We start from the raw sequence: 17,897 nt of genomic DNA, 5'->3' as shown, positions 1-17,897 counted from the left end.
CACTGTATGTTGATGGAAAGCTGCTAATCACTGCTGGGGGGCGCAGTTGCAGGTACAAGACTACTAGTCCTTCAATGATAATCTCCGGATGATAAAACACGCATTTTAGGGCTCATTCACATGACCGTTCCGTTTGTCCTGGCCAGTTCTTGTTGTTTTGCGAACCTACTGACAGGACCATCTTTTCAATGTCTTTTGTGTAGGATCGGATGACACACGGTAGCACTTCCTTGTACATCCGATCCTACAAAAAAACACATCGGATGCCGTATGTCCATTCCGTTATTATGGAAGATGTCCTATTCTGTTCCGTAATAACGGACCGTAACTCAATACAAGTTAATGGGTACGCAAAATCCCCAGAAGCCACACGGAAGCACTTTCCCGTGGCTTCCGTTGGGTGCCCCTGCAGTCTGTGTCCCGCTCTCACACCAGCTCTGTAGCTGCTTGCACTACAGTGTCAACATCTGCCCGCGCACCAGTGTCAGCAGTTGCGGGGATGATGAGCATTGCCATCAATAGGTTACTAAAGTTCATTACTTGCGGTGATGAAGTCCTGAACTCCTGACATTAGCGCTTGTCACTGACTTCTATGACCGCCGCGTTCTCAGATCACCTATTGCAGGCGCCCCGAGACTGTAACTAGCGGTGACTTCATGGGCTGCTTGCGATACTTGGCTTGTGAACGCGGCGGTCATTGAACTCAGTGATGAGCGCTGATGTCAGGAGTGCAGCGGCTTCCATCACTGCAAGTAATGTACCTAGCTAACCTCCTGAAGTCAGCGCTCCGGTCATGCCCTGCAGTGACCTGGGGTGACCTCATGATGTTAGCTCAGGTCACTGCACTGCTCTCCCGGTCAATGTGGAACGTTCTGTTCTTCATTGACTGGGACAGTGAGTATGGATCATCATGGAACCCCCTTATTGGATTACGCCAGATCCAGATTTGTTTTTCATTTCCAATAAATTAGTGAAAGAGGGAATGTTTTGGGGAGAGTTTTTTCAAATTAAAATTTGCTTGTCATCTATTTTTTTTATTGCTGACTGGGTAAGTGATGTCGGGTATCTGATAGACGCCGTGACATCATAACCTCTGGGCTTAATGCCAGGTAACATTACACATCTGGTATCAACCCCATTTATTACCCTGTTTGCCACTGCACGAGGGCAACGGGATGAGCCGGGTAAAGTCCCGAGACTGTCGCATCTAATGGATGTGGCAATTCCAGCCGGCTGCTGTCTGATATTTTTAGGCTGGGAGGCTCCCAATGATGTGGGTCTCCCCACCCTGAGAATACCAGCCAGCAGCTGTGAGGCTTTATCTTGGCTGGTATCAAAATTGAGGGGACCGCACGCCGCTTTTTTTATTATTTATTTATTGTACTGTATGATATAGACCCGCCCACCGGTGGCTGTGGTAGGTTGCAGTCACACAGCTGTCACTCAGCATGGGGACACGTCTGACTGTAAGCAATCACAGATGGGGGGAGGAGTGAATATGTATGAGCCTAATGAGTGGCCGGCTCGGGAAGATCAAAGAGCTGCCGTGGAAGCAGTGGGACAGCCGTGCTGGTGATCGGTGAGTATATAGCGCTTGCTCCTACCCCTTTGCCCCAGATTCTGTTCCCCATAGACTTTACATGAGGACCAGAATCTGGCCACTACCCTGGACTTCATGTAACTCTCCTTCTGTTATTTTTTGCAGTCCGCGGATGACACACGGACCGTATACAGAATGGAACGGGACGGATGTGGTTGTCACATGCATCCGTGAAAAAACAGGACAGCCCAGTAAGTGACACATCACTGGAATCAGGGTTTCTGTCCCTATATCACTCTCAGATTACACAGCAAAAACTGAATGTACAAGGTAAAAACAGTAGAATTTTTGGAACATTTGGAGACATTCTATATCAGTACAAAAAGTCAAAATAACCATAAAAAACAAAACAAAACACTCCAGCAATGCCACATACAACATCAAATAAGTGCAGAGTGAAGGCAGAACAGATGGTGTCAGGGCACAGGGCAAACATATGACAGATCCTTATCGAGTTATTGAGCGGTATCATTAAATCTCTTTCTATGTCCAGACGTCATTTTTCATGTTGTCAATGTCTTGAGCTGTGTCCGGGATATGTCCCTGTGCGATAACGAGCAGACCAATATAATATCATCCCGGAAGAAGAAGCCATGGACCAATGAAGAGAAGATCAGAAGAGTCTCAGAGGAGCAGATTGTTCCTGGTACCCATATATTTACATAAATTTACATATCAGCATCATGGACGGCCACGTTGTGACAATTATCTTCTGTACATCTTCAGGATCCAACATGGACTGTGATGAGTTTTTTTGTTACTTTGGAGAACTGTGAAGAAATAAAAAATGAAGAAAAATCAATAAAACAATCAATTAGCAACTGTGGTTTCAGGGGAACTCGCAGCAGAATGTTTATGTCTCTCTCTAGCTCCTCCCCCTCCATAGAACTTTACAAGCACCAACTGTCATCTCCTATCTCAGTAATGGGAAAAGCTGATCAGTCCAGGAGGAGGAAGAAGCAGATTTCTCTAAAAGATATATTACAAAGTTTGTTATTTTCATTTATACTATTGATTTATGAGGGGGGGGGACTTCTATCTATCTGTTTGTTTGTCTGTCTATATCCTTATCTATTCATCATCTATCTATCTCAGGGGTCGACACATCATTGGTGCAACCTGTGCGGTTGTCCAAGGGAGCCCATATATTGTTCTTACACAAAGGTCCCTTTTGTGCCAGTGATTAATTGATCTATCTGTATCTATTGTGATGGGGTTAAGGTCCAGTCACACTAAGCAACTTACCAGCGATCCCAACAACGATAGGGATCGCTGGTAAGTTGCTAGGAGGTTGCTGGTGAGATGTCACACTGCGACGCTCCAGCGATCCCACCAGCAACCTGACCTGGCAGGGATCGCTGGAGCGTCGCTACACAAGTTGCTGGTGAGCTCACCAGCAACCAGTGACCAGCCCCCAGCGCCGCGTGGAAGATGCTGCGCTTGGTAACTAAGGTAAATATCGGGTAACCAACCCGATATTTACCTTGGTTACCACCGCACGGAGCTACACGTGCAGAGAACAGGGAGGAGCGCACACTGATCGCTGGCTCCTTGCTCTCCTAGTTACAGCACACATCGGATTAATTACCCGATGTGTGCTGCAGCTAAATGTGCACAGAGCAGGGAGCAGCGCACAATGCTTAGCGCTGGCTCCTTGCTCTCCTAGTTACAGCACACATCGGGTTAATTACTCGATGTGTGCTGCAGCTACATGTGCACAGAGCAGGGAGCAGCGCACAATGCTTAGCGCTGGCTCCCTGCTCTCCTAGCTACAGCACACATCGGGTTAATTAACCCGATGTGTCCTGCAGCTACATGTGCACAGAGCAGGAGCCGGCACTGACTGAGAGCGGCGGAGGCTGGTAACAAAGGTAAATATCGGGTAACCAAGGACAGGGCTTCTTGGTTACCCGATGTTTACATTGGTTACCAGTGTCCGCAGAAGCCGGCTCCTGCTGCCTGCACATTCAGTTGTTGCTGTCTCGCTGTCACACACAGCGATCTGTGCTTCACAGCGGGACAGCAACAACTAAAAAATGGCCCAGGACATTCAGCAACAATCAACGACCTCACAGCAGGGGCCAGGTTGTTGCTGGATGTCACACACAGCAACATCGCTAGCAACGTCACAAAAGTTGTTCATTAGCAGCGATGTTGCTAGCGATGTTGCTTAGTGTGACGGGGCCTTTACTCACTGCTTTCTCAACGAGATATCAACAGGAAAGACCAGCCGGTTTATTTCAGCAACATATAAACCAGCTCTCCAGCAGCAGCCCTCTTACATACAGTAAAGGTGGTGTCACACATAGCGACGATGACAACGACGTCGCTGCTAAGTCAATATTTTCTGTGACGTAGCAGCGACGTCCCGTCGCTGTCGCTGTGTGTGCCATCCAGCAACGACCTGGCCCCTGCTGTGAGGTCGCCGGGTCGCCGGTCGTTGCTGAATGTCCTGCTTCATTTTTTTGGACGTTGCTCTCCCGCTGTGAAGCACACATCGCTGTGTGTGACAGCGAGAGAGCGATGGACTGAAGCGAGCAGGGAGCCGGCGTCTGGCAGCTGCGGTAAGCTGTAACCACGGTAAACATCGGGTAACCAAGAAGCCCTTTCCTTGGTTACCCGATATTTACCTTAGCTACTAGCACCGCCGCTCTCACGCTGCCAGTGCCGGCTCCCTGCTCCCTGCACATGTAGCTGGAGTACACATCGGGTAATTAACCCCATGTGTACTCTGGCTAGGAGTGCAGGGAACAGGGAGCCAACGCTGGCAGCGTGAGAGTGGTGGACACTAGTAACTAAGGTAAATATTGGGTAACCAAGAGAAGTGCTTTCCTTGATTACCTGATATTTACCTTAGTTACGCTTCCACGTGTCGCTGGGGGCTGGTCACTGGTCGCTGGTGAGATCTGCCTGTTTGACAGCTCACCAGCAACCATGCAATGACGCAGCAGCGATCCTGATAAGATCAGATCGCTGGTCGTGATCGCTGCTGCGTCGGTATGTGTGACACCACCTTAAGCCCTCAATATAAGCCTTTTTCCTGCTTCAAGGAACATAACTCAGTATACACTCCGTTTCACTTGCTCGGATACACTTCCCCTCTGAAGTAGCCCAGTTGAGGTATCTCACTCTCCACTCACTGACCCCAGTCAGTACACACAATCTCTCTCTCTCAGAGGTTCCTTTCTGGAGGAATCACAACCTCCATGCAGTGACCATGTGCCAAACAACCAGTTTTGATCTTAACACATGAGACACATCCATTGGCTGAGGAATGGGGATAGTCACACCAGCCTGTCTCTCAAGCTACCAGTAAAACCTGTCCCGGGAACACCCTTTTAAGCCTTGTAGCACTACAAGTACCAGAGTGGACATCCAGGTTTACACCACCTTCATGATATATATCCTCCGCCATGTTACACTATCTATATCAATCACATAAACCTACTCTCAAGCAAAGAATATAAGCCCTCTTCCTCCTTCAAGGCACATGACACTGTTTACAGTCCTTTTCACTCTTTCAGGTTCTTATATACCTCCTATGAAGTATCCCAGTGGAGGTATCTCACTCACCACTCACTGAACCTGGTCAGTACACACAACCCCTCTCTCAGAGGTTCCTCCCTGGAGGGATCACAACCTCCACACACTGACCATGTGCCAAATAACCAGTCTTATCTTAAAACATGGGACACACCCATGGCTGGAGGTATGTGGATGGTCAGACCAGCCAGTCACTGCAGCTACCTGTACAACCTGTCCCTGGAATGCCCTTATAAACCTCGTGGCACAACAAGTACCACAGCAGACATCCAAGTTTACACCACCTTCATGATATATACTCTCTGCCCCTCTGCCACGTTACATATATATATATATATATATATATATATATATATATATATATATCTTTACTGTATAAGAATATGCTGATAAATATCTTATTTTTGCCTCTTAATTATCCTTTCCCATAAGACAGATCATTGCTGGGCCTAGGTGGTCTGCTGTGGTAAAGTCCGCGGGATCAGGGCAGGTCCCTCCCTTGCTTTCTCAGTGACACAGCGAGTACTCGCCATATATGTGGTTTCTTCGTACTATAGACTAATCTTCTCGGGGATAATGCAGAGCAGATAGGATGAAAGAGACGTCGTCAGTCGTCTTCATGATGAATTTTCTACAGGTGTCGTAATGTGGGATCATTATATAGATAATATTTAGTTATTATGGGGGAACTCATCCCTCGTTGCAGCACATTGAATATGGAATAGCCCTTTAATTCCGGGGTGTTCATCCTGACCATAGAGAAATACGAGGATGGTGTCTGGGAAAGCCTCATGTGTCTGATACCAGAGAGCAGATGATATCGGGATGTAAGGCAGCAGTTTGTATATGAGGTGTTTGTTGTCGTTCTTGTGGGATCTCATGTGGCTTTATACCCGGTTATCAGATCGAGCTCACAACACGCTGTCACCACAAACACAAAACACTTACTACTTTCTGAAGTACATGTATGTCCTCCGGTACACGCCTGCAACACAGAAAACACAGCACAGGTTACTACACATCACACTGCCATGTAAAGAAGCTACAACCGCACATAATACCGCCTAACAGTGCACCACAGATCAACTGCTGCATGCCAGTGCAACAGCGCCCCCTAGCTGTGACTCTAATGCCTGCAAAGCTGTGATAACCTTCATGGCAGAGAGAACCCAGTCCGGACGCCACCACCTTTATACAGTAAAATATATATATATATACAGTATGTATATACAGTACAGACCAAAAGTTTGGACACACCTTTTCATTCAAAGAGTTTTCTTTATTTTCATGACTCTGAAAATTGTAGATTCACATTGAAGGCATCAAAACTATGAATTAAAACATGTGGAATGAAATACTTAACAAAAAAGTGTGAAACAACTGAAAATATGACTTATATTCTAGGTTCTTCACAGTAGCCACCTTTTGCTTTGATTATTGCTTTGCACACTCTTGGCATTCTCTTGATGAGCTTCAAGAGGTAGTCACCGGAAATGGTCTTCCAACAGTCTTGAAGGAGTTCCCAGAGATGCTTAGCACTTGTTGGCCCTTTTGCCTTCACTTTGCGGTCCAGCTCACCCCAAACCATCTCGATTGGGTTCAGGTCTGGTGACTGTGGAGGCCAGGTCATCTGGCATAGCACCCAATCACTCTCCTTCTTAGTCAAATAGCCCTTACACAGCCTGGAGGTGTGTTTGGGGTCATTGTCCTGTTGAAAAATAAATGATGGTCCAACTAAATACAAACCGGATGGAATAGCACGCCGCTGCAAGATGCTGTGGTAGCCATGCTGGTTCTGTATGCCTTCAATTATGAATAAATCCCCAACAGTGTCACCTGCAAAGCCCCCCACACCATCACACCTCCTCCTCCATGCTTCACGGTGGGAACCAGCCATGTAGAATCCATCCGTTCACCTTTTCTACAAAGACACGGTGGTTGGATCCAAAGATCTCAAATTTGGACTCATCAGACCAAAGCACTTGTTGCCTGTCCTTAGCAGTGATTTCCTAGCAGCTATTTTACCATGAAGGCTGCTGCACAAAGTCTCCTCTTAAGGGCTCTTCTCCACTGGCGTTTTTTTTCTCCAAATCCCATCACTTGTAAAAACGGATTGCAATCTGTGTAATGATTTCCTATGAGGCTGTCTCCTTTTACCCGTTTTTTTATGTCTATACACGGTTTCACCTTGAAATCCCAGCATGCTGCGATTTGATGATGCGATTCTCAGCTCTCTCACCCCCATGAAATCCTATGGGGGTGAGAGAAAAGTCAGAATCCGGGTGACATGCGCATGTCACACGGATCCTGACACTTGCATACTGCGTCAGCCTGGCTACCGGAGAAATCTCCTGTAAAACCAGTCCTGGCCGCGGTTACCTGCACTGAACCCTGGAGCTGACAGCTGAGCTCCAGAGTGCAGCCTGAACAGCGAGCACCGAGTGATTGATTCCCCGGCGATTGCTGTTCAGGTCAGCACAGCTGCAAACAGATCAGGCAGACGCTGGAGCTCAGGTTACAGCTCTGGAGCTGAGTGCAGGTAACCGCGGCCAGGACTGGTTTTACAGGAGATTTCTCCCGTAGCCAGTCCTACGCTGCTTACCTAAAAACTCACATAGCATTTGTATGACGCTCACATGTCATACGGATGCTATGTGAGAAAAAAAACACACAACGTACACAGATCACACGCAGATCACACGCAGGATACTCGACTCACATTTTGAGCCGAGTATCGCTGTGATTTTTAACACGCCAGTGGAGAAGAGCCCTAACAGTTGTTCTAGAGATGTGTCTGCTGCTAGAACTCTGTGTGTCATTGACCTGGTCTCTAATCTGAGCTGCTGTTAAACTGCGATTTCTGAGGCTGGTGGCTCGGATAAACTTATCCTCCGCAGCAGAGGTAACTCTTGGTCTTCCTTTCCTGGGGCGGTCCTCATGTGAGCCAGTTTCTTTGTAGCGTTTGATGGTTTTTGCCACTGCACATGGGGACACTTTCAAAGTTTTCCAAATTTTTCGGACTGACTGACCTTCATTTCTTAAAGTAATGATGGCCACTCGTTTTTCTTTACTTAGCTGCTTTTTTCTTGCCATAATACAAATTCTAACAGTCTATTCAGTAGAACTATCAGCTGTGTATCCACCAGACGTCTGCACAACACAACTGATGGTCCCAACTCCATTTATAAGGTAAGAAATCCCATTTGTTAAACCTGACAGGACACACCTATGAAGTGAGAACCATTTCCGGTGACTACCTCCTGAAGCTCATCAAGAGAATGCCAAGAGTGTGCAAAGCAGTAATCAAAACAAAAGGTGGCTTCTTTGAAGAACCTAGAATATAAGACATATTTTCAGCTGTTTCACACTTTTTTAAGTATTTCATTCCACATGTGTTAATTCATAGTTTTGATGTCTTCAATGTGAATCTACAATTTTCAGAGTCATGAAAATAAAGAAAACTCCTTGAATGTGAAGGTGTGTCCAAACTTTTGGTCAGTACTGTACATATATAATGTCCAGACAGCATGAGTTTACCACTTATTTGTGGTAATGTACAGGGGATTAGGGATTAGTATTTAGCAATATGACTGAGTAATATTGGGGCTTAGGCTTATAGGGGCCACAAAAGTAATGTACACCCCTTATTCCAGAGAAGCAATAATACAGCAGCCGGTCACGGAGGGCCACATGTACAATGGTGAGAGCAGAGTCTAGAAATGTGAGAGGGATAATGCGTCAGCAGAAAATTACCTATTGTTTGAATTAAGTTTTTTTTTTATTGTTTTTTTTCCCATATCACAATCTGCATTAAAAAATAATCTAAAAAAAAAATAAAAAAATAAATAAATAAAAAATAATCTAATGTATATTGATTTCTACACTGTCCACTAAATCATGAACTCATATTTCCTGTACTTTTCAGCAGTCAGAAAGACTTTAGCAGCAATAGACTAACAAAGACACTACAGGGAGGGGGAAGAGGTGAGCTGTGACATCATCTATTATGAAAGGTGGATCCTGTGTTATTTACTGTTTATAGAGGTGTTATCAATCATTGTGTAGGAGGGGGAGGAGGTGAGCTGTGACATCACCTATTGTGAATGATGGATACTGTGTTATCTACTGTATATAGAGGTGTTATCAGTCATTGTGCAGGAGGGGGAGGAGGAGAGCTGTGATATCCCCTATTGTGAATAGTGGATCCTATATTGTCTACTGTATATAGCAGTGTTTTCAGTCATTGTACAGGGGTGGAAGGAGATGAACTGTAATGTCAGCTATTGTGAATGGTGGTTCCAGTGTTATTTACTGTATATAGAGGTGTTATCAATACTTGTACAGGAGGAGGAGGTGAGCTGTGAAATCACCTAGTGTGGATGGTGGATCCTGTGTAATCTACTGTATATAAACGTGTTATCAGTCATTGTACAGGAGGAGGAGGAGGTGATACCTTACCTATTGTGCATACATCACATATTGTGTATGGTGAATTCTGTGTTATCTACTGTATATAGAGGTGTTATCAGTCATTGTGCAGGAGGAGGAGGTGAGCTGTGACATCACATATTGTGTATGGTGAATTCTGTGTTATCTACTGTATATAGAGGTGTTATCAGTCATTGTGCAGGAGGAGGAGGTGGGCTGTGATATCACCTATTGTGAATGGTGGATCCTGTGTTATCTACTGTATATAGAGGTGTTATCAGTCATTGTACAGGAGGAGGAGGTGAGCTGTGTTATCACCTATTGTGAATGGTGGTTCCTGTGTTATCTACTGTATATAGAGGTGTTATCAGTCATTGTACAGGAGGAGGAGGTGGGCTGTTATATCACCTATTGTGAATGGTGGTTCCTGTGTTATCTACTGTATATAGAGGTGTTATCAGTCATTGTACAGGAGGAGGAGGTGAGCTGTGTTATCACCTATTGTGAATGGTGGTTCCTGTGTTATCTACTGTATATAGAGGTGTTATCAGTCATTGTACAGGAGGAGGAGGTGAGCTGTTATATCACCTATTGTGAATGGTGGTTCCTGTGTTATCTACTGTATATAGAGGTGTTATCAGTCATTGTACAGGAGAAGGAGGGGGTGAGCTGTGTTATCACCTATTGTGGATCCTGTGTAATCTACGGTGTATAGAGATTTTACCTGTATGCCAAGTTGATGAAACTGCTGAAAAGTCTTTTGTGCAGAGGTATAAGTCTAGCATTAGACCTAGTGACCAGTGTGAAAACTGCAAGATTGTTTAATACATAAGTATTGAACACGCCAATGATTTTATAAGTAAATATATTTCTAAATGCGCTATTGACATGAATTTATCAGCAGATGTCAGTAACAACCCATCCAATCCACACAGGCAAAGAAATCAAACCATAGATGTTCATAAATTAAATTGTGTAAAAAAGAGAAATGACACAGGGAAAAATATTGAGCACACTTACTGAAGTGTGTTACTTTGATCAGAACCCTTTGCTGGTGATGAAACTTCCAGACTTATCCTGTATGGAGAAATTAGTTGCCTACATTGCTCAGGTGGAATTTGGCCCAGTCTTCCACACAAACACTCTTCACATCCTGACAGCCACGGATCCTTCTATGAACTCTGAGCTTCAGTTCCTTCCAGACATTTTCCATTGGATTCAGGTCCGGTGATCGGCTTGGTCATTCTAGCAGCTTTAGTTGATAGTTTCCTTGGCTGTGTGTTTGGGATCATTGTCTTGCTGAAGTGTCCACCCTTGTTGCATCTTCATCATCCTGGTAGATGGCGGCAGATTTTTATATTCAATTATATGAAGTTTGCCAGTGCCGTATGAAGAAAAACAGCTCCACACCATGATGTTCCCACCTCCACACTTCACTGTTGTTGGTGTTTTGGGGTGATTTGCTTTTTGGCCTCCAAACATGGTGTATTATGACCTCCAAAGAGGTCAATTTTGGTCTCATCTGACCAGAAAATATTCTTCAGTATTTCACAGACTTGTCTAAATGTTGTTGAGCAAACTTTAAAGTTTTTTGAACCTGCATTTTGTTCACCAATGGATTCTTGCGTGGTGATTGTGCATACAGACCATCAGAGGTTGAGTGCATTACTTATTGTTTTCTGTGAAACAACTGCACCTGCTGATTCCAGGTTTTTCTGGACATCTCCACAGGTGGTCCTTGGCTCTTGAACAACTCTTCTGATAATTCTTTTCACTCCTCTGTCTGGAATCTTGCGAGGATCACCTGGTCGTGGCCGGTTTATGGTGAAATGATAATCTTTCCTGTTCTGGATTATGACCCCAACACTACTCACTGGGAACTTCAGTAGTTTAGAAATTTTCCTTTAATCAATGTCATCCGTATATTTTGCAACAATAATGTTGCAAAGATCTTGAGACAGCTCACTGATTTTACGCACCATGATATGTTTCTTGTGTGGCACCTTTGTATAGGCCATCAGTTGAACCAGCTGATATTATTTTTCACTAAGTGTAAGGATTGCTTTCTAATTATGGATAGATTTCAGCTGGTGTCATGACTTTCCACGACTTTTTGCACCTCTCTTTCTGCATGTGTTCAATACATTTTCCTTGTGATATTTCTCATTATTACACATAATTTATAGACATCTATGGTTTGATTATATTGCCTGTGTGGATTGGATGGGTTGTTACCGACATCTGGTAAGAAATTCTGCTCTCATCTGAATGTGTTATGGAGGCATCTCTGGTTGAACATGAGTCCTAGTAGGTGGTGGATACGGTGTAACCTTCGCACTATACTGTGTATATATGAATCTGTATTGTATGGATATAGCAGGAGTAGACTTACGGTAGGTATGAGAAGTCAGCAGGTATAGGCCTATCATGAGCATGAGGGCCAATCCTGACAGAGGGGCCCAGATAACAGCGCTGCAGCTCACACCTAAACATAATATAAAAGAATTGCGGGATTATAGTAAAGTATATAAAGCACAGGCAATTTGTGTCAATTGTGAAGAATATCACAGTGATATCAACATTAATCTAGACAGGATCAACATTCTTGGCTGATTCATTTCATAATATCTCGCTATAAAGTTCAGAGCACCAAATCTTCAGCACAGGTATAGATACAAAGATAACATAGTGACTACCTGCAGCCACCACTAGGGGGAGCATAAGAGCTGACTGCATACTGGTAGACAGAACTCAATAACTGAATGATATACGGTAAGCTCCTGAGCGCCCTCTGGTGGTGGCATTATTAGAGGCTCTGGCCACTGCTATGACTTTCCACCATGCTTTACACTGCAACCCTAGTGTTCTCCATATAGCTCCAAATTGAATGCACTGACATGTGATATTTCATTAGAATAAAATCAACTATGGGACCAGAGTAAAATGGAGAGGACGGGGGGACGGGATGGCTTTGAATAAATAAGGAATAACGTTTGGAACGCCATTCTATGTCTGAACTGGGTGCAAAAACCTAAAAAAAACTAAAAAAAAAACAACAACCTAAAAAAAACCTAAAAAAAAACCTAAAAAAAACCTAAAAAAATACAGGGATGGCTTTGAATGTCCTTTCTCCTAGTGCCAGAATGATTGGTTGGGGTCCCACTAACTCCATAACTCCATGTTTGAGCCCCCCTCCATCCTTCATCCATTGTCTACAGAGCATTACTCCATTACTTAGATTTCTGCAGGGTATAACATCTCCAACTCCTGCCCTTGTAAATAGGCAAAAGAAAGACAAGTATATTCTCTGTGTTCAGCCATTATCGTTTACCTGCTACAGGTGTCGTAGAAATTTTCTTGCATTTACATTTTTTTACATTTTGTTGCTTCTTTTTAGTTGTCTTTGGCTTTATCGTTGTTGTAGGTAGAAAATCAACTGTAAGAAAGAAGAAAATCCAGCTTATATACAACGGCCATGATCAACGGCGAAAATGTACACGAAGTGTAAAAGATAAAATATTAGTGATAGATAGATAAATAGAAGGAAATATCGAAAGAGGGATAGATAGATATATGGAAGGATAGATTGATAGAGGGATAGATAGATGAGAAAGAAAGAAAGAAAGGTGAGAAACACAAAGAAAGAAAGAAAGAAAGAAAGGTGAGAAACACAAAGAAAGAAAGAAAAAAAGAAAGAAAGAGACAATAAAATCTTAAAGACAGAGTAACAAGAAAGAAAGAAAGGTGAGAAACACAAAGAAAGAAAGAGAGAAAAAAAAGAAAGAAAGGTGAGAAACACAGAAAGAAAGAAAGAAAGAAAGGTGAGAAACACAAAGAAAGAAAAAAAAGAAAGAAAGAAAAAAAAGAAAGACAATAAAATGTTAAAGATAGAGTAACAAGAAAGAAAGAAGGGTGAGAAACACAGAAAGAAAGAGAGAAAAAAAGATAGAAAGAAAGGTGAGAAACACAGAAAGAAAGAAAGAAAGAAAGAAAGGTGAGAAACACAAAGAAAGAAAAAAAAGAGAAAGAAAAAAAAGAAAGACAATAAAATGTTAAAGACAGAGTAACAAGAAAGAAAGAAGGGTGAGAAACACAAATAAAGAAAGAAAAAAAGAAAGAAAGACAATAAAATGTTAAAGGCAGAGTAACAAGAAAGAAAGAAGGGTGAGAAACACAAAGAAAGAGAGAAAAAAAGAAAGAAAGAAAGGTGAGAAACACAGAAAGAAAAAAAAGAAAGAAAGAAAAAAAGAAAGACAATAAAATGTTAAAGACAGAGTAACAAGAAAGAAAGAAGGGTGAGAAACACAAAGAAAGAAAGAAAAAAAGAAAGAAAGACAATAAAATGTTAAAGGCAGAGTAACAAGAAAGAAAGAAAGAAAGATCTCGTACCGACCTGAAGCATCATACCGACACATCAGTTTTACCATATAGTGAACACTGTGAATAAAATACCCCCAAAACAATTGTGCAATCACACTGTTCTTGCTATTTTGTCTCTTAAGGCCCAGTCACACTAAACAACTTACCAGTGATCCCAACAACGATACAACCTGATAGGGATCGCTGGTAAGTTGCTAGGAGGTCGCTGGTGAGATGTCACACTAAGCGACGCTCCAGCGATCCCACCAGCAACCTGACCTGGCAGGGATCGCTGGAGCGTTGCTACACGTGGAAGCGATGCTGCGCTTGGTAACTAAGATAAATATCGGGTAACCAACCCGATATTTACCTTGGTTACCAGCGCACACCGCTTAGCGCTAGCTCCCTGCACGCCTACTCTGCTACGTGTGCAGGCAGCAGGGAGCCGGCTTCTGTGGACGCTGGTAACCACGGTAAACATCAGGTAACCAAGAAGCCCTTCCCTTGGTTACCCGATATTTACCTTCGTTACCAGCGTCCGCCGCTCTCATTCTGCCAGTGCCGGCTCCCTGTTCCCTGCACTCCTAGCCACAGCACACATGGGGTTAATTACCCGATGTGTACTCCAGCTACGTGTGCAGAGAGCAGGAGCCGGCGCTGGCAGCGTGAGAGCGGCGGACGCTAGTAACGAAGGTAAATATCGGGTAACCAAGGGAAGGGCTTCTTGGTTACCCGTTATTACATTAGTTACCAGCGTCCGCAGGCTCCCTGCTCCCTGCACATTTAGTTGTTGCTCTGTCGCTGTCACACACAGCGATGTGCGCTTCACAGCGGGACAGCAACAACTAAAACTATACTACATTTCTAATTGGAGATACAGTGCCTTGCGAAAGTATTCGGTTCCCTTGAATTTTTCAACCTTTTCCCACATTTCAGAAGCAACAACAAGTGGGACACAATTGTGAAGTTGAACGAAATTTATTGCTTATTTTAAACTTTTTTAAAAAATAAAAAACTGAAAATTGTGGCGTGCAATATTATTCATCCCCTTTACTTTCAGTGCAGCAAACTCACTCCAGAAGTTCATTGAGGATCTCTGAATGATCCAATGTTGTCCTAAATGACTGATGATGATAAATATAATCCCCTGTGTGTAATCAAGTCTCTGTATAAATGCCCCTGCTCTGTGATAGTCTCAGTGTTCTGTGTAAAGCACAGATAGCATCATGAAGACCAAGGAACACAACAGGCAGGTCCGTGATACTGTTGTGGAGATGTTTAAAGCCGGATTTGGTTACAAAAAGATTTCCACAACTTTAAACATCCCAAGGAGCACGTACAAGCGATCATATTGAAATGGAAGGAGAATCATACCACTGCAAATCTACAAAGACCCGGCCGTCCATCCAAACTTTCATCTCACACAAGGAGAACACTGATCAGAGATGTAGCCAAGAGGCCCATGATCACTCTGGATGAACTGCAGAGATCTACAGCTGAGGTGGGAGAGTCTGTCCATAGGACAACAATCAGTCATATACTGCACAGACCTGGCCTTTATGGAAGAGTGGCAAGAAGAAAGACATTTCTCAAAGATATCCATAAAAAGTGTAATTTAAAGTTTGCCACAAGCCACCTGGGAGACACCAAACATGTGGAAGAAGGTGCTCTGGTCAGATGAAACCAAAATCGAACTATTTGGGCACAATGCCAAACGATATGTTTGGTGTAAAAGCAACACAGCTCATCACCCTGAACACACCATCCCCACTGTCAAACATGGTGGTGGCAGCATCATGGTTGGGCCTGCTTTTCTTCAGCAGGGACAGGGAAGATGGTTAAAATTGATGGGAAGATGGATGGAGCCAAATACAGGACCATTCTTGAAGAAAACCTGTTGGAGTCTGAAAAAGACCTGAGACTGGGACGGAGATTTGTCTTCCAACAAGACAATGATCCCAAACATAAAGCAAAATCTACAATGGAATGGTTCACAAATAACCGTATCCAGGTGTTAGAATGGCCAAGTCACAGTCCAGACCTGAACCCAATGGAGAATCTGTGGAAAGAGCTGAAAACTGCTGTTCACAAACGCTCTCCATCCAACCTCACTCAGCTCCAGCTGTTTGCAAAGGAAGAATGGGCAAGAATTTCAGTCTCTCGATGTGCAAAACTGATAGACACATACCCCAAGCGACTGCAGCTGTAATCGTAGCAAAAGGTGGCGCTACAAAGTATTAACTTAAAGGGGATGAATAATATTGCACGCCCCAATTTTCAGTTATTTATTTTTTATTAAAGTTTAAAATAAGCAATACATTTCATTCTCCTTCACAATTGTGTCCCACTTGTTGTTGATTCTTCACCAGAACATTAACATTTTTATCTTTATGTTTGAAGCCTGAAATGTGGGAAAAGGTTGAAAAATTCAAGGGGGCCAAATACTTTCGCAAGGCACTGCGTTTGCTAATATTATTATTATTATTATTATTATTATTACTACACCTACTACATATATATATATATATATATATATATGTAAATAATGCATTATTTTAATTTAATTAATTATTACATTAATATATAACTTAATTAATTATTGCTCATTGTATTAGTTTATAATTAAAAATCTTGCAATTTTCACACTGGCCACTAGGGCTTTTTTTTTAGACTCTTATTTCAGGACGTGCACATGTACATTAGCAGCAATGAACACAATGTGATCCTATCTTTGGTATTGAAGCATCTAATGAGCATGTGCAGAAGACATTATGAAGGGAAGAGAAGCAGGTCAGCTGTGACATCGCCTATTGTGTGTGATTGGTGGATCTCAGTTGTGCGTTGAGGTGTTACCGGTTATTGTAATCCTGCCTCTAATGATAAAGAAACAGCTGAAAACTCTTTTTAGGAAGCCCCAGTGGCCAGTGTGAACATTTTAAGATTGCTAATTTAGTTTTTTTTATACAAAGCTTAAAAAAAATGTGACAACCTGGTTTTAATATCTTATTTTCTGATGATACACTCATTTTGAGAAATGGGGGTATGGTCTGGGAGCGCTCTTCTAACAGGTCTGATGTTCGGCTGATCACTCGTTTACTGGCCCAACGTGCATGGACCCCATCACGAGAGAAGAATCACTCACCGACACTTAGAATCGTCCCATTTCCAAACACGTACTCCTGTTTGATCGATGTTGCGGTCATGCAGTAGTAGACCCCGCTGTCGGTATGATCCAGGTTGGCTATACTCAGGGTGAAATAATTTTGAAATTGGGTTCTTTTCATTTTGAACTTATCTGGTGATATTTTGTGCCCGTAGGAAGCTTTGCCCAATTGACTTGTTGAGCTAATGATGAACTCCAACTCTTCGTCCCTCTCCGTCTTTCGTAACCAGTAAAGTCCCAGATTTTCCATGGATTCTTCCTTGACTGTACAAGAAATTTCTACGGCTTGATTAACTAATTGGATCATGGGTGATGGACTTTGGCTTAACAATGCAGACAATGAATTAACTCCTGCATGAAAAGAGAAGACATGAAGAACATGAAGGACAAACCCAGAGTAAAGGTCCACATGATGCCAACTATCGGGCACAGACACAATAAACATCTAAGTAGTTTTTGAGGACATCCACCAAACTTAGGTGGACCATGGAAGACATCCTAACACCAGAAAGTTTCCAATTTAAGAAAAGCAATTCCTAAATACTTCAACCTGAATTTTGTTTGGATGCAAACTGTGTTGACATGGAGTCTTGTAGTGTTTTTGGAGAAGAAACTGAGCAGAACCCCCATATTTTGAGCAGTTTTAAGATTTGGAGCAGGATTTGAAGAGGTTCCTGCTCCAAAAAAATCTGTGTGCACATAGACGTTAAGCAGAAACTCCAAATTTTTCAGAACCTTTGAGTTTTTAAGGGATATCTTGTAGAGTTTTTCACTAAAACAACAGAGCAAAAAAGACACAAGGTG

At 43.1% G+C, this 17,897-nt stretch overlaps 1 protein-coding gene across 1 annotated transcript in view; it reads right to left on the bottom strand.

The window, feature by feature from the left end:
* Nucleotides 1–697: 697 nt before the first annotated feature.
* CD8B (CD8 subunit beta) overlaps nt 698–17,897 on the bottom strand; it is a 32,061-nt gene continuing 14,861 nt past the window's right edge. The window contains exons 2-6 of the mRNA XM_075332657.1: nt 17,073–17,444; nt 12,903–13,007; nt 11,964–12,056; nt 6,092–6,128; nt 698–2,370 (exon numbers count right to left, since the gene is read on the bottom strand). Coding sequence (XP_075188772.1) covers nt 2,358–2,370; nt 6,092–6,128; nt 11,964–12,056; nt 12,903–13,007; nt 17,073–17,444 — 620 coding nt within the window. The 3' untranslated portion in view covers nt 698–2,357. The remainder of the gene's footprint in view (nt 2,371–6,091; nt 6,129–11,963; nt 12,057–12,902; nt 13,008–17,072; nt 17,445–17,897) is intronic.

This window comes from Anomaloglossus baeobatrachus, chromosome 1 (assembly GCF_048569485.1).
Source record: "Anomaloglossus baeobatrachus isolate aAnoBae1 chromosome 1, aAnoBae1.hap1, whole genome shotgun sequence".
NCBI classification, from domain to species: domain Eukaryota; kingdom Metazoa; phylum Chordata; class Amphibia; order Anura; family Aromobatidae; genus Anomaloglossus; species Anomaloglossus baeobatrachus.
This window is presented reverse-complemented; position numbering and strand designations above follow the sequence as displayed.